Source organism: Vanessa cardui, chromosome 11, assembly GCF_905220365.1.
Source record: "Vanessa cardui chromosome 11, ilVanCard2.1, whole genome shotgun sequence".
Lineage (NCBI taxonomy): Eukaryota > Metazoa > Arthropoda > Insecta > Lepidoptera > Nymphalidae > Vanessa > Vanessa cardui.
The window spans coordinates 12189813-12212200 of NC_061133.1; the positions used below are offsets into that span (position 1 = coordinate 12189813).

Below are 22388 nucleotides of genomic sequence, written 5' to 3' on the forward strand. Positions count from 1 at the left end.
TTGCTAGTACAAGTATCAGCTTGGCTTGCAACTCAACTATGATGACAGTTTTGAAAAATGGCAGTGTTACCCTATGTAAGCTGCATATAACTTTTTTTCCTTTAAAACGTTTAATCCATATTATATACATTGTTTAAACACAAATTAACAATGAAATAGTATTCATAAACTTTTTGTTAAATGGAACAAATTTTGTTTTTTATAAGATTTGTTCGATGTTATCCACCCATGTAACTGACATTAAATAAAAATAAAACAAGAGAAAAATTTAAAGTTTTCTTAAAAGATAAATATGTCTATTTATTTATTTTAAATTTCATATTTTTTTAATTATAAGACAACAGAAGGCAACACTGCTTGTAAGAAAAATTGTCAACAAGTCAAGGTGCGAGCTACGAAGTCGTGCACGTGTTCTATTTTGATCCTAAATAATTACTAAATTTATCAACCATTTCTTGCTTTCAATCATCTTTCTATATTAATTAAGTATATCTAGAAAAGTTAAATTCAATTAACTCACAATGTAAATACGAAGTTATGCGATGTCCAAAGAAGGTTATAGTGCCGAAAAAAAAGAAGATAGCAAAATTGTTTTAGAAAAGTTACAATCTTACTTAAAAGATAAAAGAAGTGTAGAGACTGGGGAATCGACTGTGAGCTATAGCAAACCGAGTACTAGTTTCGAGCAAAATCCGCATACGACCCTCATCGACGACAGCAGCAACGTCTTAAGAGAAGTTCTGAACCATAAGAAGGCCGAATTGCTACGTCAACCTGAAATAGTTGCTTTTTTAAAGACATTGTCATCTGATTTAAAGAAATAATGGCGGTCGCAACACAGAAAAATGTAGCATCTCTCATACGTAAAACACTTGACAGGCAAGCAGCTGTAGCGCGCACAAAGTTGAGCTTTAAAAAAAATCAAATAGAGCGGATTCTATTGAGCTATATAAGAGATGATAACTCAGGGCCGTACAACGAATTAATAAATATTTTGAGAGAATATCCATTGAATGATGATAATTTTAGAATACTGTTTGAAGATTGTTTATCTTGTGTAGTTTTATTGGGTAGAGATTTGAAGGCATTCGTTGATGCTTTATACTGTGTTGAGTGGGCACATAGAGATGAAAGCTTAGTAGAGATTTATAGCAGATTTGTGTTGAGTTTGGTCACCGCTCATACTTATCATTGTCCAAGACTTATGGCCTCCTTGGTTAAATTATTTAAAGGTATGTATGCTCCAGAATTAAAACATATTATGTGTTTTCCTCATATTAATTATTCATCATATGTACATCTCTTTATCACAATGGTCATTCCATAATGTTATGAAATTTGCAATTGAATTACAATTTGTTATGAAATAAGTATCAAATTATAATTATATATAATAATACAAAATACAAAATATAATATATATATTATATTTTGCAGAAGTATATATAGTTTGGCATACATTTGTAAAGTAGTTTTTAATAATTAATTATTTTATATTTACAGCTGATGGGGAAAATTGGGATGAAAAGCCTTCACAAGAAATGGTGTCTAAATGGTCAAATATCCATATGATAATTGCACAAATTGTCGCAGTTGTTCCTATGTAAGTTAACCTTTATAAATATAATATATACTCTGTGTGTAAACTAATGATTGTGAGCTTAAACTCAGGTCAAATACAACAAAATTACTGTGCCTTTTTATGGTGGTACATTATTTAGATGGTCAAGGAAAAAATTGTGAGGAAACCTGCTTGTGGTAGATAAAATTCTGCCATGCACATCCACAAACCACTATTCCCGCCCTTGTCCTAATTAAATTTGGGGTTGGCGCAGCATGTATTCTCATGTTCCTCTCTGTCTGATGTCATCTAAAAAGTAACAATATTTTTAGTCATATAATCTTTCACACAATTAATCCATAATTTATTTCTCCTTCCTTTCTATCCTAACACATCCTTACTCAAGACATGATCTAACTCCTCTGCCAAACATGGGCATGTTATGCAGAGGAGTACCATGACATCTATCTTCTAACTTCCTCTTATATACTCATTTCCTTACAACATTCCTCTTTACATTCTCATCTTTGCTATATGCAGAAGTCTTTCATTCATGACTTTTGTGGCCAAACACTCTTATTCTTCCCTATAAGTTTATTGAATGTATTAACTTGAGTATAACTGAATCATAATAATTACACCATATTTTATTGTATGCTAAAAAATTTAATTCAGATATGTGTCTTTACATGTTGTGCAATAAAATTTAACTAAAGAAATAAATGTCATGGCTTTTCATTCTATGATTACAGCTCACAATAATTCTGTCAAATTCATTAAAGTATTTTGTCTAAGATCTAACAATAAAAAAAATTAATAAATAAAAAGGATTACCTTTTAACTGTGAAATTATTGTTTCAGGACCAGTGATCTTCTTATGCAAACAGTAATTGCACAATTTCCTTATTACAAAGTTGGATGCTTTGCGAACAGAGCTTATATTCATAACTTAATATGGATAAGCAAGTATATACCTTCACTGGTGGAACAAATTATGACTGCCATTATTAACAAGTAAGTATATTTTTGTATGTTTCTTGTTATTAATTTTTTTTTAACATGAAGATTGTCAAAAGTATTGAATATAATATTGATCAATGTCATGGGCCTATGTTTCACATCATACATATGAAGGCTAGCCGATGGGAAGAAAACCAGATAAATATAATGGATTTAAACCATTGATGTAAACCCATACCATACCATACATACTAATATGTAATTAAAATTGGCAAGAGTTTATTTAAATGGTTTCAACTACTAATTCACCCAAAGTACTTGTGACTTTAATAAAAATAGTTATTGTACTTTTATTTTTCAATAATTGATGATTGTAAATTGATTATTAACTTTCATGAGCTATTATAAAAGCAGAGGAAAGTTTGTGCATATTTAAAAGTATGCAAATTAATCATTTACTTTCATCTTTAAAAGAAATGTTTATAACAATGACATTCATGGATTGATAAACAAAATAAAAGAAAAAAAGGAAATGAGATTATATGTGAAAATACTTTGTAATGTACTTATTATGTAACTTAGAGTAAGTTATCCTATTTATAAATATGGAAAATATATAAAATGTTATATAAAATATTGAAATTTGTGTATTATACCCAAAGTGATCTTAATTACGCCATGCATTTAAATAACCACAGTGGCAAAATTAATCAATTTTTTATACATAGTTTAAAAATACTTTATTCAATGTATAATAATAGTTAATCTATCAGTCTTATTACTATGGTAGATTAACAGCCTTAAAACCAACATAGTTGAAATTTGGCAGATATATTATATATGCTGAATAAGCATATTTACTAAGAATGGGTTTTTGGAAGTAGACTCCCAAAGGGTAATCAGGGATGGATTAAAGAGTTAAGGGATGAGTCCCACTCTCTCTTTGGAACAAAATGACCAACAAACTTGATATTGGCAGGTATGTTGCTTATGCTACATCCACTAAGATTTTTATGGATATCCAATCACAGCAGGAGTGAGTAAGGAAGTTGATTGGGTATAACTTCCTCTGGGACCAAAGTACTTACAAATTCGAAATTTTGTAAGCATGTTCCAAATACTACGTAAGCATTGAAAATGGATTTCTGATAAACAAATATACAACCAGAACTTGTAACTTTAATTGAAGAGATCTGGTTCATTTTTAGCCCAGATAAATGAATAAGATATGCTCCTAGCATTCTTGGGACTATTCATACATATGTTTACTACCAACATTTAGTAATTTCTTGACACAAAAAAAAACAATTTGCAGCTTTATATGCTAAATTTGTTGAGTAGCAAGGATGCAGTATGACACATTGAAAAATTTAATTATTTGTTATGTCTGTATATTTATCATAATGTTATTTTCAGGATGGTAGATATGGATGCCAATGTTGATCGAGAGAAAAATAAAGTACAAGACACTATGTTTGAAATGGAAGTAGATGAAAAAGATAATATTAGTACAACACTAGACTATTGTATGCTGGAGATGCTAAACTGGTTAGAGGATGAGAGAGATTCTGTGCTTCCTATAATGTGCAATGTGTTTGAACGAATAGTTTTACCAACTTATGGCATAAAGTAAGTAATTATTTATGAAAATGATTTGTGAACAAAGTATAAGCCTATTATTGTTATTTATAATATAAAATAGAATTAAATGAAATACTCCGAAAATTTAATCTTATATTAGATTTAGATTATAAAGATTTATAATAAAAATTACTATTATCTAAAAGCTTATAAATTAACTCGTAATCTTAACTTAATTGTTTATGTACTTTACAGACATGTTCAATTCCTTCTTTTATACACAATATCCATAAATCAACAATGTGCTGATAGAGTGTTCAAAAATCTATGGATAGTTGCTGCTGGTTTGCATGGGCTTGGTCCTGGCGCTCTAGCAACAAGGAGAACTGCTGCCAGCCACTTAGCAGGACTGTTGGCGAGATGTGTACGTGTGCAAAACTCTAGACTAATACACTATCTGAAGATAATGGCAGAATGGTGTCATTCGTACATAACAGCAACACAAGAATCAACTGTAGCTGATAACACGAAAGTTCATGGTGCTTTCCATGCAATATGCCATGCTATATTTTACTTGGTTGCCTTTAAAAATCATTATCTGTTTATGAGTAAAGAAAGTAAGTATTTCTTAGTCATAATAATACAATCTAATCTTTCTATCTAAAACTACTCAAATTCAAGTTACTGAAGTCTATATCAAACAATCTACCAAGAAAACACTCTCAAACACTACAACCAAATTCTTGATTCAATGAATAAGTTTATTTAGAACAAAAAGTTTGTCCTAAATACATTTCTTCATTGTTATTTTTAATTAATGTGCATTTAGACATTAACTTTAAAAATATTATTTAGCTTATTGGCCACTTTTAAATTACATCTATAATATTTTAAAAGGAAGTCATAATTATGAAATAACTTTTGTATACTGATAAATTACATTAATATTTTCAGGTGTAAATTTTGTTGAGTCATTAAATTTACCACGCCTAGTCACATGTACATTAAATCCTCTTCGGACATGCCCACCTCAAGTCACCAGAGCATTCTCCTCTGTAACAAGATCTCACCAAGTGGTTTACTGTCAGGCAATCATAGAAAAAAATTCAAGACTCACATTGCAAAATACTGTTAACAAATACGATGAGTGGTTCCCATATGATCCATATACATTACCTGTGTAAGTATTTTTACATAATATATTTTTATTTAATTGTGGGATATTTTTTTATATATGTCACCGTAAGATTACAAAATTCGTTAGATTGCAATTTAACATATTATTTTTTGCTATATTCGTATATATATCTAACAAATTTTGTAATCTTACAGTGGCTTATACATATTAAACACACTGTCCAGACCAGAAATCAAAGATAACTTACATTGTTTAATCTAGTATTTTATTAATTTTTTTGTATAGTATGATTGAATAAAATTCACTTTAATACTGACATTAATTTTATACATTTTCTCACAGGTCAGGAAAAATAATTTGGCCACTGTGTATGGAATATAAGGATGTGTTTAAAGATGGTGATGATGAAACCCAGTACACGAGTCTTAAAAAAAAAATGGAGGCTGAAGATGATGATTACTTAATACCCAGTCCATCACAGAAACTAGCGTCGTCTTTATCTAATTGTATATCACCCGGATTTAAAACCAGTGAAAGTATAATGATGTAGAATTAGTAATAAGTTAGTAAATGAGATGTTTAAATAGTTACATTCAGATTTGTACGTACTACAAGTAGTAGAGAACTATTCATGCTCCATATAAGAGCACTCGTTATCAGTTGGTCATAATGACAATAATGGTTCAGATATTACTAGCATACAGTATGAAAAAGAGAGCTGACAGCTGGCCCTTGCAAAACTACTGATCTGTCCTTACTGTAAACCTGCTCAAAATTGTTACTGATAAATTTGGAAGTTATGTACTTGTCTGTACATTGTAACATGGTATTGTTCAAATATATTATCAATGCCAACAAATTATTTTTCAATTGAAAATGTGATATATTTATTGTATTGCCTGTATGCGTTTCGGCTTCTGCATATATTCTTGAAATTCCTACAATTTTGTTTAAACATGTTACAGGTTGTTACTAGTTAGTAGCTTATTTTTTGCTCACATATTTATATGATTTAAAATACTTAACTTGATTAGTGCATATATAATGTAATAAAATAAGATAAAGGAAGTATGATACTGTAAAATGATTAAACTTTAATATATCTTCTTTATTACAATTTATTTTTATTTACATTTTTCCTTAATACTATACTACAGGCACAAAACATTATTTTAAACACTGAACTGATCTAGCTAGTGAACACCAGGGGTGTTATAATTAATCTCAGAATTTGTCTAATATTAAAAATAATTGAATACTGTAAACATCACAACTTACTAAAAAAACCTAAACTAAACCACTCAAACATTTGTACAAATTTTAACAACTGTTAAGGCTAAAAAATTCTTACAAAATATTTCAAAACATTTAATAAGTTAAAATTATTTAAAACTAATTGTATTTGGTATAAAAAACCAAAGACAATATCTTAAATTCTATTGAGTATGTAACTGTTTAAACTTTTTTTTAAATATTGGAAAGCCTTTATTTCGTTAAATTGTTCTTATTAGCTATATTCGAGTTGAACAAGAAAAAATTTCTATAATGTTAATGATTCACAAATAGAAAAACCCCATAAAGGATTCTATTTGTGACTTACTAACACAATTATCTCTTTTTATGATAAGGATGACGTCTTTTAAAAGAAGTCATAGTTTTGTTTGGTGGCTGGTGTTGCTTTGTTTGATATTGAGCAATGATTGGTGTCTCATTTGCTGCTAGCTTATTTATAACAAAGTCATCTCCTGCTTTCATATTCTCCATCATTTTGAGTTTGGCTTCAATGGACTGAATGGCTGTTTTTTTGCTAAGTTTAAGCTCAGTTTTGACTCCGCTTAGAGCTGCTATTCCTAGCTCTGGTTTCGGCTTATCTTGATCATCCTGCAACACAACATAATTTTTTAAAAAATACTGATTGTTATTAAAATTAGCCACCATAAATCTTAAAGTCCACAATGCTTATTGAGTGGTTACTATGAGTAGATTTATAAATAATTGATCATACAACAACAACAACAACAGCCTGTAAATTCCCACTGCTGGGCTAAAGGCCTCCTCTCCCTTTCGAGGAGAAGGTTTGGAACATATTCCACCACGCTGTTCCAATGCGGGTTGGTGGAATACACATGTGGCAGAATTTCTATGAAATTTGTCACATGCAGGTTTCCTCACGATGTTTTCCTTCACCGCTGAGCACGAGATGAATTATAAAGACAAATAAAGCACATGAATCAGCGGTGCTTGCCTGGGTTTGAACCCGCAATCATCGGTTAAGATGCACGATGTTCTAACCACTGGGCCATCTCGAATTGATCATAGTGTTTTTAAAAAGTAACAAAGCAAAACTTACAGAAGTATTTTTGGCAAACTTTACAGAAATCCTCTTCATTCCCAGAAGCTGACCATTCAATGAATTCATTGCATTTATTGCATCTTGTTTCAGCTTATATGTGACAAACGCAAAGCCCCGTGGCTGCCCAGCATTTGGGCCGCTACGGTGGAACAGCATATCGAACTTCTCGATGTTGCCATACACGCGGACCATTTTCAGTAATTGATACCGGTAATAAAAAAAGGTATAGTTTAATAAAATGTTAAAAGTTAATAACTAATCGAGTTTTAATAATAATTAGAATTACTGGTATATAAATAAACTTATTATGTTATGAAAACTGGTTTCAAAAATTATCATTAAAATTCACTCAATTTAAAATAGAATAAAAAAACATCAAGTATTTGACGAAAGCTAATGAATAGAAAATCACATTGATATGAAGCTATAAATACTTTTTTCAAATGTATAAGGAAGCCAGAATATCAAGCATTTTTCAACTCAATATTGCTAATAAATTAGATTAAGTTAGTATTACACGTATGTCTAATAGATTTTAATAATAATTAACATACTCATTAACTCGAAGATCTAGATTTCCTATCCAAAGCCTTTTGTCGCAGGCCTCTCTTTGCTGCACTGGCTCCAAATACAAAGGTACCTAAAACAATACTTACATAAAATATTTTTCACATATAAACGGGAACTAAAACATGTACCGTTTATTTATTATAAATACGTACCGTTACGTCTTCCATAGTGTTATTTTCGTTGTCGAAGAAAGTGAATAATTACTAACTACGTTAAAGGCAAGAAAATACAAACATTCTATAAATGTATCTCTCAACAACAACAACTTCAATTAAGCTCGTAACTTCAATTTTAATTTATAATACATTTAAGATGTAACATAGGCTACGTAAAATTATATTTTATGATCGAGAATCCATATCAAATCAAAAGAAAGATCGAGAGGCTTCTGAAATGCAATTGTAAAAAATTGACAATTAGCGTTTGTCGTTGTCAATGACATTTGACGAAGATACAGAGACAAAATAGAACGCGTGTTGCAAGCTCGCTCACAGATTAATTTATTGATTGAAAGATTAAAAAAATAATAGTATTAGTAGGAAAACTAAACTGCTTATCGAAAACACATTCTGTATGTACGTTACATTCTATTTTGTACTTATTGCGAGTGATTATATTGTCTTTGGTTAGAGCTAAGCTACTTGATTTGACGCAGCTAGTATAAGTGTATTATCTATGATTTGACAGTAATGTCAATAACTGTCATTACTCATTTCTTGCATCTCCGAAACATTTATTTTATTGCTAAATAATGGTCTTAAAATAAAAATTAAACCTAATAGTAAATAGCAAAAACACATTTTGCTTCTATTCTTAACATGACCGTAATTCAAACAATGAAAAAGTTAAATGGAAAAATTCCTGGTGTTTTACCGCCACCACCTAAGAGTGAAATTGATGGAAAAATCGAAAATCTATCAAAAAAATCTATATCAGAATTGCTAGACCTACGAGATAGACAGTTAAAACTATTAAATAATAAAGCTTTTATAGGCAAACTTGCGGATAAGGGTGCAAAAATACGAGTTCTCTATGAAAAAATCGAAATTGAGTTGAAATCTAAGGAAGATGAAGAACAAACCTGCCGTTTATTTAATAACATGAAAATTGATAGTATCGATAAGGAATCCGTAGCTGATGTTGAATGGGAAGGTAAAATACAGAGAAATCAAAACACCTACCTCGACTCTGATGATGACAGTGAACCAGAAGATGTTTTACAAATTTTAAGTCAAAGTACATCTCAAGAAAAGAAAGTTAAGGTTCTACAGCCAGATAAACCTTTGATAACAGCTGAAGATCTCATTAGCATCGGAGAAATTCCAATTGTCAAAAAAATTGTAGAAAAAACAGAGCTCAATATTAAACCAAAATTGACTGGGCAGTTTAAACCATATAAAACAACTATATCAGATGTTCATAATCCAGAAAAAGAAATGTGTAGAAAGAGAAATAAATTCTGGGAAGTTACAGCGGCAACACCACCACCCAGTATTCATGGTCCAGCCAAAATTTTAAATTTAGAAGAATCATTAAAACTTCAACAAGAACATAATAAACATTTAAAAGAAATTGAAGCACAACATGCAGCTGAGAAGCTTTTGGCTCGGGCGAATATCAAAATGGCAGAACTTCCAAAAGACATTTCCCAATTTGGAAATTATAGAGCCGACAGCGATGATACAAAATCTGATGAATCTGATTTGGAAGGTAGTGATAAGGAAGTTCTAGATGAGGAACCAGAAAGGGGAGGGGTTGTCTTTACAATTATGAAGTGAATGTAATTTTAAGAAATGTGATAATTTGTAAATATTGAGATAAAATAAAAAATATAATAGATTTTTCACAAGTTTAAAGATACTCTTTCTTCTACTCATCTATATAGTATTATATACAGTAGAAACTACAATAAAGACCCAACAAGATACCATTTCAAGTTATAGAACATTTTTTAAACAAAAGCTTTTAATTAGAAAGGTTTAGATTCTATCCCACCTAACTTTGAACTTAAGAAGTGATAAATAAGAATTATTAATCATTTTTTAGAATTGGTAGTACATATCACACTTATAATAAAAGGTCCTAATAATATTTCTAATGTCACTTATTTATCAAGCTTTAGCTACAGCTATACAAAGCTTAATCATTTATAATCAAGAAATTAGGGGGTTATAAGATTCCAACATTTTCGAGATACCTTAAAGAATAATAAATAATATATAATAAAAATAATAATCCAATCTCATATTTTAATGCTAAAACTTGAATAACAATATTTGTTTTTTTTTTTTACATTAATTTAAATTAGTTTAATATTTATTTTAAGTCAGTATTAAAATTAATTCGCATTTCAAATTGGCGCTATACTGCGCATGCCTTGAAACGACGTGAATAAAACGCAAGCGTTGGAACGTCGATTGTTTACCGAGAGCTCCCACCATATCTAGAATGTCTAGTCATCACATTTTAATCGCAGTGTTGAGTGTGTCAATGAAACATTAGCGGTGCCGCGCGCGTATAAGCTGCACGTTTGTTCGTTCACCAACAATTTTAGTGTTTTGTGACGATTTATAAGTGGAATGGCCCCTGTTTCGAACGCCGTTGTCGGCATTGATGATGATCAACGTTTTGCTTTGATAAAGGTATGTTTTATTCATGTGTATTTGTATATTTTATAATAACAGTAAAACATTGCTCTTGTGATGTTTCTATAATTTATGTTACGGTAAAATGTGTATTAATATTTCTGACGACTAAGCATTTAACATAAATGTAACAAATAAGTTAGGTTTCGCAAATTTTCTCACGTTTATATATCGGTCGTAGTTTTTAAAAAAATTTAAATTTTATCTGAAGTCGAAATTGTTATTATTTTTTTAACCGACTTCAAAAAAAGGAGTGTTCTCAATTCGACAGTATATTTTTTTTTTAATTCGTTTCCTCGTATAATATTCAATGTAATAAAGCTTAATCTATTTTAACTGAACTTTTTAAAATACTACCTGAACCCGTGACCCCGTAGAAAATAAAAAAAATGTCAAAATTACGAACGTAATAATAACTACCTGTACACTATTATTTTCAAATAAATTATAGATGAAAAATATTTAATGATTAGGAAGTAGAGATAATCTATAAATTAAAAATCTTATCTGCTAACATACTGCAAATGTATTTTGCCAATGTTATTTAAACGTACTTTATTTTATTATATCAAATCGAGAAATTTAATTGGATAAGTTACCTTGAATTTATTTACTTTATGTGTTTATAGAAATAAGCACTTAATGCAGTACACCATTGCAGAGTTTTAACTACAAGCTGTTTTTTTATATCTAATACAAGTTGTCACCCAAGGGCCTAATACTTTGTTTAGGTTATGTAAGAACTTTATGTAAAATAAGTTACCCTGGTCCACAGATTATAGATAAATGTGTAAAAGATTATATATATTCAAATATTTTAGTCATTATTACCGAATTTAAAATATTGCCGGTTTTGATATGTGTTTCTATTAATAAATCGACATTGCCAACCTCTGGGCTAAAAAAATGTGAAAAAAATTATGTTTTACTTGCATTTATTTTATTTAATCGGCGCACTCATTGAGTAGCATCGCATTCAAAAGACTTATATAATACTAGCAGTCGTCCTTACTTGGAGTTCAAGTTTGCTTATACCAAATTTCATCAAATTCGGTACAGCGGTTTGTTCCTAAAGAGCGACCGACTGACGGACAGACATACAGAGTTACTTTCACACATATGATATTTATATAGATAATAGGCATTTACAATATAATCCATATTGATCATTAAACATAGAAAAAAAAGAACATAATTATTCAAAACGAAATAAACTTTCCAACTTCACTTAGCTGAAATACTTAAAATAATATTTCTTATTCTAAAAAAGGGGCTTATTCTGAAGACACAAATTAGGTACTCAATTTAAATACTTGCAGAAGGTAATCGAGTCGATGCCTATATAATATAAACAATTACTATAATTTACTTGAACTAGCCAAATAAGCCAAATAGGTGACTGGAAATCGCCACAAATGGAGATACCATTTTTATAATCTAGATAAAACTAAGGCAAGGATATTCAGTATTCAGTATTCACTGATATTACAATTACAAATCATTACATGTTTTTAAAAGGGCAACACAAATTTATTCCATCGAAGCAATGCAGCTCTACAATTTTATAATTTTATGGGTCTGTTGTCTATGTTTATGATTAAAAATAAATACATTATATATACAGGTTGTTTTAAATGGAATACAAAAAGCTTATAATGTTAACAAAATGCGCCAAGAGTAGTAAATAATTTTGCGACGCTAAATAAATGAAATCAGGGATTCGTTAAAAGATTATGGTATTAAATTAGATATGATATCAATTAATCAGTTCAACTATATATAATTATTGATTGTATTTATCTTACAAAGTAATTCGTTTTTAGAACCGATCATTAAAAAATGGCGATGGCGTAAATTTTAAGTAGAAGGTCGCTTTTAAACTTATGAATCTGTTAAGAGTTGTTAACTTTAACTACCGGATGTATAAATTTGCCAAAGGATATTTGGTAACACTTATTTCCTCAAAAAACACTTTCATTTATTACAAATAAATGTTCATTGTTTTTAAAATCAATATTATTCGTGAAATGCTATGTGTATAGCGTATAATATAAATAATTATCGTTCAAATATTTATCTGAATATGTATTTGATAATCATATTGTATTTTATGCCATTGCGAATAAATATATTATTATTATCTTTCACATTTCAATATTTACATACTTCTAAATAGTTTATCGATTTTTCGTATACTACCAAATAATAAATAATAATGAGTAAAATATCATTATCGCGAATTTTATAAAACAAAAAGTGCAAAAATATACCAATATCTACATATTCAAAAGTGACCTATCTCTCTAACCTAACTCTACGTTTTCTTAAAAAAAAAAATTAAAAATGACCCGCAAGGATCCTAATATTTAAAAAATATTCAAATAATGATGATTATGTTAAGACGAAAATTTAATTAAAAAACCCTGATTGTCCATCCCTTTCTTGTACGCACATATATAATAAAGACGTAAATAAAGATCTACAGACTCTCCTATTCTTGAAATTATTCAATGGTGGATGATTACTTTATTATATAAACCTATGTTTCAACTTTCAAAAGTTTTAGCTCTTCGTTAATAGTCAGTCATGACAAGTTATTTTATAATTATAGACCTGGCTGAGCGTTGATAAATCCATCAACGAGCTGTCGAGGACATTGCCTTTTATATAATATATAGATTAATGCAATCATTAATTCTTATCTCTGATTGGTCCAATAGATTTTCATTTTAGTTCAGTGTTTTTCCCTGAATTAAAATCCTTTTAGTATTTTGCATCGGAATATTACAATAGGGTGTCATTAAAAAGGCATTATTTAATAGTTTAATACAGTTTTGAATTTAAGTCTATAGGTCAATGGAAAATTAGAAATCAATAAATATATAGTAAAAATAGTAACAGCCTGTAAATTTCCCACTGCTGGGATAAGGCCTCCTCTTCCATTAAGGAGAGGGTTTGGAACATATTAAACCACGCTGTTCCAATGCGGGTTGGTGGAATGCACATGTGGCAGAATTTCGATGAAATTAGTCACATGCAGGTTTCCTCACGATGTTTTCCTTCAACGCCGAGCACGAGATGAATTATAAACACAAATTAAGCACATATAGTGGTGCTTGTCTGGATTTGAACTCGCAATCATCGGGTAAGATATACGCGTTCTAACCATTGGGCCATCTCAACCCAATAAATAAAAAATAAAAAAAATTATAATTTAAAGAAATAAATATATTCCCAATACATAAATAATGTAGTTATATAGTATTCGATAAAGTTGTTTGGAAAACTACATTTTTAGTATGAAATATAATTAGTTTTGTAACGTCTAAATTCATACATTTCAATAATTTTCTCCGGTTGCATTAAATAAGTTTTGTTATGCATATTGGAATGCCAATGGAAGTAGGAAAAAGTATAAACAAACCGAAGATTTTCGTATTTCATGCGAATTGCTAATAACTCTATGTTGTGCACTGCTAAGAGTTTATGTATAATATATCTGTTTATAAAACAACACTTTAAAACTTAAGTACTTCAATTTTACGTTCAAAATTCCGATAAAATTTCTTACAAAGCGCCATTTTTTTCACAAATCCATAGTGAATATCATAGATTAATGAAAACCAATAATATGGCGACATTCTGTTGTCAATTTTTGTTTATTTGGTCCTGTTATGATTCAAATAGAGTATACACAAAAGCATTAAATATTGAAAGGTAAGAGGCAAACAGTTAACATCTCGTGTGTAATACCACATGGATACCAGCAATGTATTGGACTGTCAATATCTAATTTGCCTAATAAAATACTTTTTTCTTCCGTAATAACTTGTGATAGGTTCCAAAGAATATAGGTATCGGTTAAAATTGTAAATGTTTTTAGTACCATTTTGTGTATATAATATTATGGACAGAAAATAGAAACAAAATCTTAATAATTAATTTCTTGTGTTCATCAATTCGTAATTACACGTTCGCATGCTAAAGCTATTGTCTAGGTTTGTTCGAACACAATGAAAACTTATGTATGTATACAACTGCACACTACGATGTGGATGACATCGCACTCGGAAATATAATTTTAATGTACATCTATTTTCGTGTATATTTTAAAACATCAAAAACAGATAAAACTTACATAAACGCATTCTGTTGATTGTATTTTTTGTTTATGCTTATGTTTTGTTGCAATTCATTTATTAGTATAATAATATATATAAATTATTTTAGATCAAACACACATATAAGCTTAACAGTAACTTATATATAACAGATTTTAATCCGATGCGACATGATAATTAACACAACTTCAAGTTTAAATTCGAAATTAAATAGTATATGTACAAATTAAAAGTAATATAGTAAATACAGATAACATATCGTAACATTATGTAACCAAGTTCAAGGCAGACGAGACTCAAGGAAACATAAAGCGAAGTTGGTACGTTCGGAAATGTAAAAAAAAAGTTGTTTTTCTGATAAACACTTTTTTTTGTTTGACATTAAATTAGAAAGCAGAAGACAGGGTTTATAACCGATTACACCATAGACAATAATTATTCTTATTGTCGTTACCTAAAATGTCGACGTTAAGTAAAGTAATAAAGCAGTAAAGTAACAACAGCCTGTAAATTTCCCACTGATGGGCTAAGGCCTCCTCTCCCATTAAGGGTTTGGAACCTTTTCCAACACGATTTTCCAATGCGTTTTGAACGATGATAAATAAAACATTTTAATTATTAAACTCAGGTTTTTGATTGGTGACTAAATAATGTACAGCAAAAATAAAAATTTAGGTAGTAAGGTTGAATACAAGATAATCTTGATTTATTCTTATGATGGACAATTCTACAAAACGTATGATTAATTCATCAAACAAAATCCTCAGCGCATTATTTTAATAAAATCATTACTTATGAACAACAAAGTAATTATTATGTTATTTTTTGTTCCATTTAATAATGATACTGTATTTAATTTAAGTTTTAAAAGGAATTGATATTTTAAAAGATTAAGATTTTAATATAGTTCCTTTGTTTACTAGTTAGGTATATTAAAATTACTAATATGTCAAACCATATCGTATCCATAGATTTACATAGATATATTGAATGAAATGGCCGGATTTAAGACCTCCTTTATGAAAGGAGGTTTTCAATTGTTGTTTTTTTTTGTTTCCAACATTATATATACGAAACTGGAAATGATTGTGTACATATAAATATGTAAACTAAGTGGAGCGCCACGATAATCAACTATATTTATAAATGTATTGGCTCATGTTTTTTTTTCGTTGATTTTCATAGTTATATTGTCTTAATGCGTGCTTCTCATACTGCTTGTTGTATTACTAGTTATCAACCGGTTTGAACGTAATAAAAACATTAATTCGTATTTAAATGATTTGCTTGGTAACGGAGGACTTATTTAATTATTTTGTTTTTATAGCGGAATGGGCGTAACTACTTATAATATATGCATGTGGAAAATTCACTTTTATGTAGGATTCTAATATGGATCAAGTAAGTAGGTAGGTATGGTCTAATCAAGTACAGTAGATACTATCCTAACTTTATCCTGGCAAAAAAAAACGCTGTGACTCGTTAAAAATATACTGTATTCAATCCATAAGAGGGGGAAAAGCCAAATGACATTTGACACATTTGCGTAAAAATGAGAGATTAAGAGTCGATATGGCCCAGTGGTAAGAACGCGTGCATCTTAACCGATGATTGTGGGTTCAAACCCAGGCAAGCACCGCAGATCCATGTGCTTAATTTGTCTTTATAATTCATCTCGTGCTCAGCGGTGAAGGAAAACATCATGAGGACACCTGCATATGACAAATTTCATAGAAATTCTGCCACATGTGTATTCCACCAACCCGCATTGGAACAGCGGGGTGGAATATGTTCCAAACCTTCTACTCAAAGGTAGAGGAGGCCTTTAGCCCAGCAGTGGGAATTTACAGGCTATTGTTGTTGTTGCATTAAAGTTGTGTTTTTGTAGGAAATTTAGAAGAAAAAATAATGTGTATATAAATTAAGTGTAATAGCCTCTATATTATCCTTTATATTAATAATAACCTCTTAGTAGAGCACAATACAGCTTGTTTATCTTCATTCCTACTTCGATTGGAATACGCTATAGCAAGTTTTGTTTCATAAGGATTCACACATCTAACTAAAACTGATGGTTTGTTCATTTGCTATAATTTATCCTTAAAGTATATTATAAATTATTTTTAATCTAATCAAACCTGTTTAACCAAACCCTCTCCTTTATGGAAGAGGAGGCCTTATCTCAGCAGTGGGAAATGTACAGGCTGTTACTTTACTTTACTTTTTTACTTTAATCTATAAAAAAAATTCGAGGTTCGAAGAAGTTAGTGTTAAGTGACAAACACGAAAAGCAAAATGTCTGGACTATTTAAATTTTAAAGTAATACAATGTTCGCTTATCTTAAGCTAACATTGTATCCAAGTATTATAAAACAATATTTACATCAGTAATGCGACAAGAACTTTGAACTAAGATGTTGTGTAACTTTTAGCGGTAATTACACCAGTCCACTCACCTTTAGAAATGGGACACTGCATTACAAATAATTGCAGTTTGGCGACAGATTGCGAGTGGTTAGTTTTTGCCCCGTTTCAAATTTACAAACGATGATTATAAGAACACACACAAGACACACAAAGCTCATTTATTTGGTCGTAAAATTAAATCCAATTAAAATAAGACCTACGTACATGTATTTAATGAATATATTTTTCCTTTGTTCGTCAATCACTTGAAAACCATTGAAAGTATCATATAAGACTATAAATAATAACCAATATATTCGAAAGTCTCTTCGTTATAGGCTATGAATTAATTTAATGTAGGTGTTCCTTATTCTTTATCACGTTAAATAAGCTTTTCAAATAATTCAAATTTAAATTTTATTTATAATTGTTGATTTTAGGTGTAATTAAATATCAAAATAATTTTACTGTAGAAACAATACACATATATATTGATAATATATATTTAACCCTGTATAATTTTATCTGCTGTAGACTAGTATTGTTCTAAACATTTGAATCTTTGTTGCATCAAGGTTACATGATTGCAGATGATTATAAATAATGACGGGAATAATATTACAGCTCATGAAATCACTAATCTCTACCTTCATTTAAAAAGTAAAAAGTTATTAGAATACAAGCGGCCGCCCGCGGCTTCGCTCGCGTTTTTGTATATAAAAGATAAAATATAAAAGATAGAGATATGGTATCGCGGAATTCTTTGTAGAAATAATTACGACGAACCAGGTAGCCATACATTGTTTTTCATTTTAAGCAACTGTTTAGCCAGCGCACGCAAATAATTCTGTTTTATGAGATATTTTTTTCCGACTTGCTAGACAAAAGTTGTGATAGCTCGGTTAATATAAATGTTATAGAAATAATTTATAGCATATAGCACTCAGGATTCAGGAATAATGTAGCGTTCTGCCTGTTAAAAAAATTTTAGAATTGGATTATGAGTTCCAGAGATTATCCCCTACATACAAACTTACAAATTTTACCTCTTTATAATATTAGCATAGATAACACGACCGACGATAACAATTGCTGAATCAAACTGCATATTTATAAACTATTTATTGTTATTATTAACTATATTATTATTATTATGAAGACCTTGGTTGCGGGATTCCTTTCAGCTGAAGTGATGATGACAGTTAAAAATATGCAAATACATAAGCAAAATAAAATACAATCCACTGTCATTCTTTATGATTTAACAAATAGCAACTAAATAAATAATAACACAATAATTTTAAGTCATAATAAAAGTAAGTGTTGAAGCACCAAAACTTCGCGCCAAAAAAACAAAACACCAAAACTCATTTTTTTTGATTTTTCGCTTTTTTCTTTCCTTAGAGGGAAAAGGCAAAGGTATTACACCGTACAGCCAAGTCTTAACACCAAGACTCAGTGACAGGCGACCGCGTTCTTTTTATTTTAAATATTTTACGCAACAAGGAATGAATGCATTAGTTACAAAAAACGTTTTATAATTTATAAATCAACTTGACCACTAAGTTAATTAACCTATCGGGTTTATTATTTATTGTATTTTATGATTTTCTTTATTTTACTATCATCAAGAATATTGTAAGTACGAATGATATTGTTGGTATATAAACTTTATAATTACTTGAACATAGAAGAACGACAACTGATCGACACTGTGGCTGATATACATTTAACTTCTCAATGAAAACACATATAGATATAATAAATCGTATACAACAACAACAACAACAGCCTGTAAATTCCCACTGCTGGGCTAAAGGCCTCCTCTCCCTTTTTGAGGAGAAGGTATGGAACATATTCCACCACGCTGTTCCAATGCGGGTTGGTGGAATATAGAATAAATCGTATAATTAAAGTATATATAACTATATTCCTCTACCTTAAGATTGCCTGGAAAAACTAGCTGTGTTAGCGATAAGGCCGCCTCTTGTACATATTTACTAACCGATTTTTTTAATTTATTTATTTACTGATGTACAATAAAGAGTATTTTGATTTTGATTTGATTTTAAAGTACGCTTAAATCGTTTCAGTGTTGCTCGATTATTATATAACAAAATAAAGTATAAATTATTTTAATGTATTTGAACCTAATGAAACGATTATAATATTTAAGTAAAATATTCCACATAGTATTGCCTATTTCAACCATAAAAAGGACATTAGAAATGTAAACTTGATTGAATTGACTCAGCGAAACCATTGGTCAACAGATTGAATATTCATTATAGATTCACGAAAAAATGCCGTTTTGGAATGTCCTCGAAGCTGTTAGGACCTTTGGAAATTAATGAAATCAATATAGATATAAGTAGTTAATTGATAGTGTCGTTTTATTAATATAAATATATCATTAAAAATAATAGAAGTGTTTTTTTTTTCGTGTCTGCCAAAGAATATTTTTTAAAGGTAAATTACCGTAGATCGTCTTGTAATCATATACGTTAAAACTGATGCAACTCCATGAATATATTACTAATACAAAATAAGAAAAAGAAATCTCAATTCTTTTTCCGTACAAAATGTGAAAAAAATGCCTATGTAAAAAATGATTTGAGTCCATTCAAGTATATTTATATGACACAAATCTAATAAAATTATTATGAATATAATATAATATTTAATAAAAATATGTACATATAAATAATTTGATTCCGGTATCTCGGATCAAATAGTCGTTCCTATTTACGTATTACTTTAAATTGTTCAAAGAATGAAACCCAGTTATATAAAAGTCTCTTAACAAGTATTCGTATAACGTAAAAGCAATTTTTTTTTTTTTATTCTTTATTTAAGTAAGGGAACGTAAAAGCAATAAAATACTAATCGAAACTCTCGTAGTTCATTATAATAACAATAAATTTATCAATCAAATCCTTATAAATAATTTAAAATTAGAATAACATTCTAAAGTTGCTTTCCAAAATTATACAAATAAAAATCTTCTCGTGCAGCGACTGCAACTCAGTAAAACTGTGGATCGAAATCACGCAAACTCGAATCAGACCACGACAAACATCAGTGAGATACAATTATTTGTCATGAATAGGAATCGAACTGTTAGCGTAGCAGTCCAGATGACTAACTAGATGTCGTATATCATAACTTTCTACCGTAAGCCACGTCTCAATCGCCAAATCATTTTTTACTTTATCATGAATAAACAATAAACACCCAATAAGCTGTTCATAAATTTAATAAATAATTGAAACAAAACATAGTTTAAAAGTTAATTGTTTTGAATGATAAGTTATATAACTTTAATTGTTGTTTATTAGAAAATCTGAAAACCTTGTATTAAAATTATTGATATGATGGATTGGTCGAGATCCTTACTAATATTATAAGGACGAAAGTTGATATGTATGTTTGTTTGTTTTGACGAATAAACTACTGAATGCATTTCGAGACACTACACTAATATCTGAATAACAAATAGACAATAATTTACAAATACATTGCGTTAATAATAATTATACCTAACAACAAATTCCAAAAATCGAGCTATCGAGCTAATAAAATAATATCTATACATTATTTTTGATCTTTAAAATTCACTTTCCTAGTTTCCTATCATATATGTTATTAAAATGTATATGTATCTGTTATTGGTGAAAAAATGGCATTTTGCATGGTGAATTTGAAATTACAGATTTTGTGATTAAATCTAACTGAATTTACCTGTTGCTCATACATTTGAACATATTCCGACCGTGTTGAAATTGAGGTCCCATCAGAGATCCTACTTTACTGGTTGGTCAACTTGAAACCAGCTATAACAAAATTATCATTGCTTTAATTGACGACCTCCATGGTCGAGTGGTGTGTACACCGGTTTTCATGGGTACACTCTGAAGTCCCGGGTTCGATTCCCGGCCAAGTCGATGTAGATTACCAATAGTTTTCTATGTTGTCTTGGGTCTGGGTGTTTGTGGTGCCGTCGTTACTTCTGATTTCCATAACACAGGTGCTTCAGCTACTTACATTGGGATCAGAGTAATGTATGTGATGTTGTCTCATATTTATATTTATTTTATTTATATTTAAGGAATAAAGAAATATTTACCTGTAGTCTCCAATATTGAGAACCACTAACAAATCGAACAGAATGTTTTGTTTTTTTTTCGAAATGAGTATTGCTGTTGACCCTATTGGCTCTACAGCGTCACCGGGTGGGGTAGGCGAGCTAAACTACTCAAGCCTAATGTTGAGAGCCCACTGAAGGGCTCAGAATACGCGCATCCTAAGGGTGCCTCCTATGAGGCCGGACCTCGGCTTATGACACCGTCGTAAGTCTAAAGGGTATTAGTTTCGATAATGATTGGCTGTATTCATTGAATTTAGAACTCCAAGTATAAAATACTTCCGCAAATATCTCGAGTCTGCACATCTGTCCGCACATCGAATCTTTTTATATTTGAAAAAGTCATTGTGTTACAGATTCATTTTTCGCTTTTTAACGCCAAGAACATTCACTAACCGTTACGTGATGCATTTTTTTTTGTTCATTATTTATTTACGTAGAATATTCATGCACGTTGGACGGAGATCTCTGTAATTGTTAATATTGTGAAAGCTTCCTCTCTAATGCACATTACGTCAAGGGCTGTCAAGTTTCAAATTTTAAAATTAAAATAAATGAAAAATTTTACACAGTAAAAGATTTAACAAAAGATGCTAATTGTTTTCTAAGTTTTCATACAATTTGTTACTTTAAAAATGAATTGAAAACACAGTTAAATATTTTTGTATTATGAGAAAACTTAACGTGTGGCAACCCTACGTTAAACGATAGACTTCGCTGACGTAATTACTATAGTAATAATGATAACACTATAATTATCTTAGAAACTAAGGCATTATATAATAATTATTAGCGACTATCTATATTTTTAAAATATCTCAGACTAGTATTATCTGAGGTGACGTTATATTTTCTACTTGTTTTTCACTTAATCGTCCAATATTATATCGAGACAGACACGGAGAAGAG

At 29.8% G+C, this 22388-nt stretch overlaps 4 protein-coding genes across 4 annotated transcripts in view; 3 read left to right on the forward strand and 1 right to left on the reverse strand.

The window, feature by feature from the left end:
• Window positions 1-366: 366 nt before the first annotated feature.
• LOC124533338 (RNA polymerase I-specific transcription initiation factor RRN3) lies at window positions 367-6354 on the forward strand. The gene is made up of 7 exons (XM_047108545.1): window positions 367-1232; window positions 1504-1603; window positions 2423-2575; window positions 3938-4150; window positions 4358-4719; window positions 5057-5282; window positions 5583-6354. The coding sequence occupies exons 1-7, from the start codon at window positions 824-826 to the stop codon at window positions 5788-5790; spliced, it is 1671 nt and encodes a 556-aa protein (XP_046964501.1). The 5' UTR covers window positions 367-823; the 3' UTR covers window positions 5791-6354.
• LOC124533340 (probable RNA-binding protein 18) lies at window positions 6345-8610 on the reverse strand. The gene is made up of 4 exons (XM_047108547.1): window positions 8316-8610; window positions 8144-8233; window positions 7591-7797; window positions 6345-7121 (listed from the first exon to the last, which is right to left on the reverse strand). The coding sequence occupies exons 1-4, from the start codon at window positions 8328-8330 to the stop codon at window positions 6849-6851; spliced, it is 585 nt and encodes a 194-aa protein (XP_046964503.1). The 5' UTR covers window positions 8331-8610; the 3' UTR covers window positions 6345-6848.
• A 226-nt stretch (window positions 8611-8836) lies between these two features.
• Window positions 8837-10019, forward strand: LOC124533339. The gene has a single exon (XM_047108546.1). The coding sequence runs from the start codon at window positions 8982-8984 to the stop codon at window positions 9939-9941; it is 960 nt and encodes a 319-aa protein (XP_046964502.1). The 5' UTR covers window positions 8837-8981; the 3' UTR covers window positions 9942-10019.
• A 604-nt stretch (window positions 10020-10623) lies between these two features.
• The window catches only part of LOC124533575 (SEC14-like protein 2), a 42429-nt gene continuing 30664 nt past the window's right edge, over window positions 10624-22388 (forward strand). The window contains exon 1 of the mRNA XM_047108947.1: window positions 10624-10805. Within this exon, the coding sequence (XP_046964903.1) occupies window positions 10743-10805 (63 nt within the window). The 5' untranslated portion in view covers window positions 10624-10742. The remainder of the gene's footprint in view (window positions 10806-22388) is intronic.

Bases quoted from the DNA above. Each gene is read 5' to 3' on its own strand.
- LOC124533338 (XM_047108545.1), top strand. From the start codon at position 824: ATGGCGGTCGCAACACAGAAAAATGTAGCATCTCTCATACGTAAAACA. The intron at 4,720-5,056 runs GTAAGTATTTCT...TAATATTTTCAG, and splicing joins TCTGTTTATGAGTAAAGAAA to GTGTAAATTTTGTTGAGTCA. The intron at 5,283-5,582 runs GTAAGTATTTTT...ATTTTCTCACAG, and splicing joins GATCCATATACATTACCTGT to GTCAGGAAAAATAATTTGGC.
- LOC124533340 (XM_047108547.1), bottom strand. The intron at 7,798-8,143 runs GTTAATTATTAT...TATTACCGGTAT, and splicing joins ATCTTCGAGTTAATGAGTAT to CAATTACTGAAAATGGTCCG. The intron at 7,122-7,590 runs GTAAGTTTTGCT...GTTGTGTTGCAG, and splicing joins AGTTTGCCAAAAATACTTCT to GATGATCAAGATAAGCCGAA.
- LOC124533339 (XM_047108546.1), top strand. From the start codon at position 8,982: ATGACCGTAATTCAAACAATGAAAAAGTTAAATGGAAAAATTCCTGGT.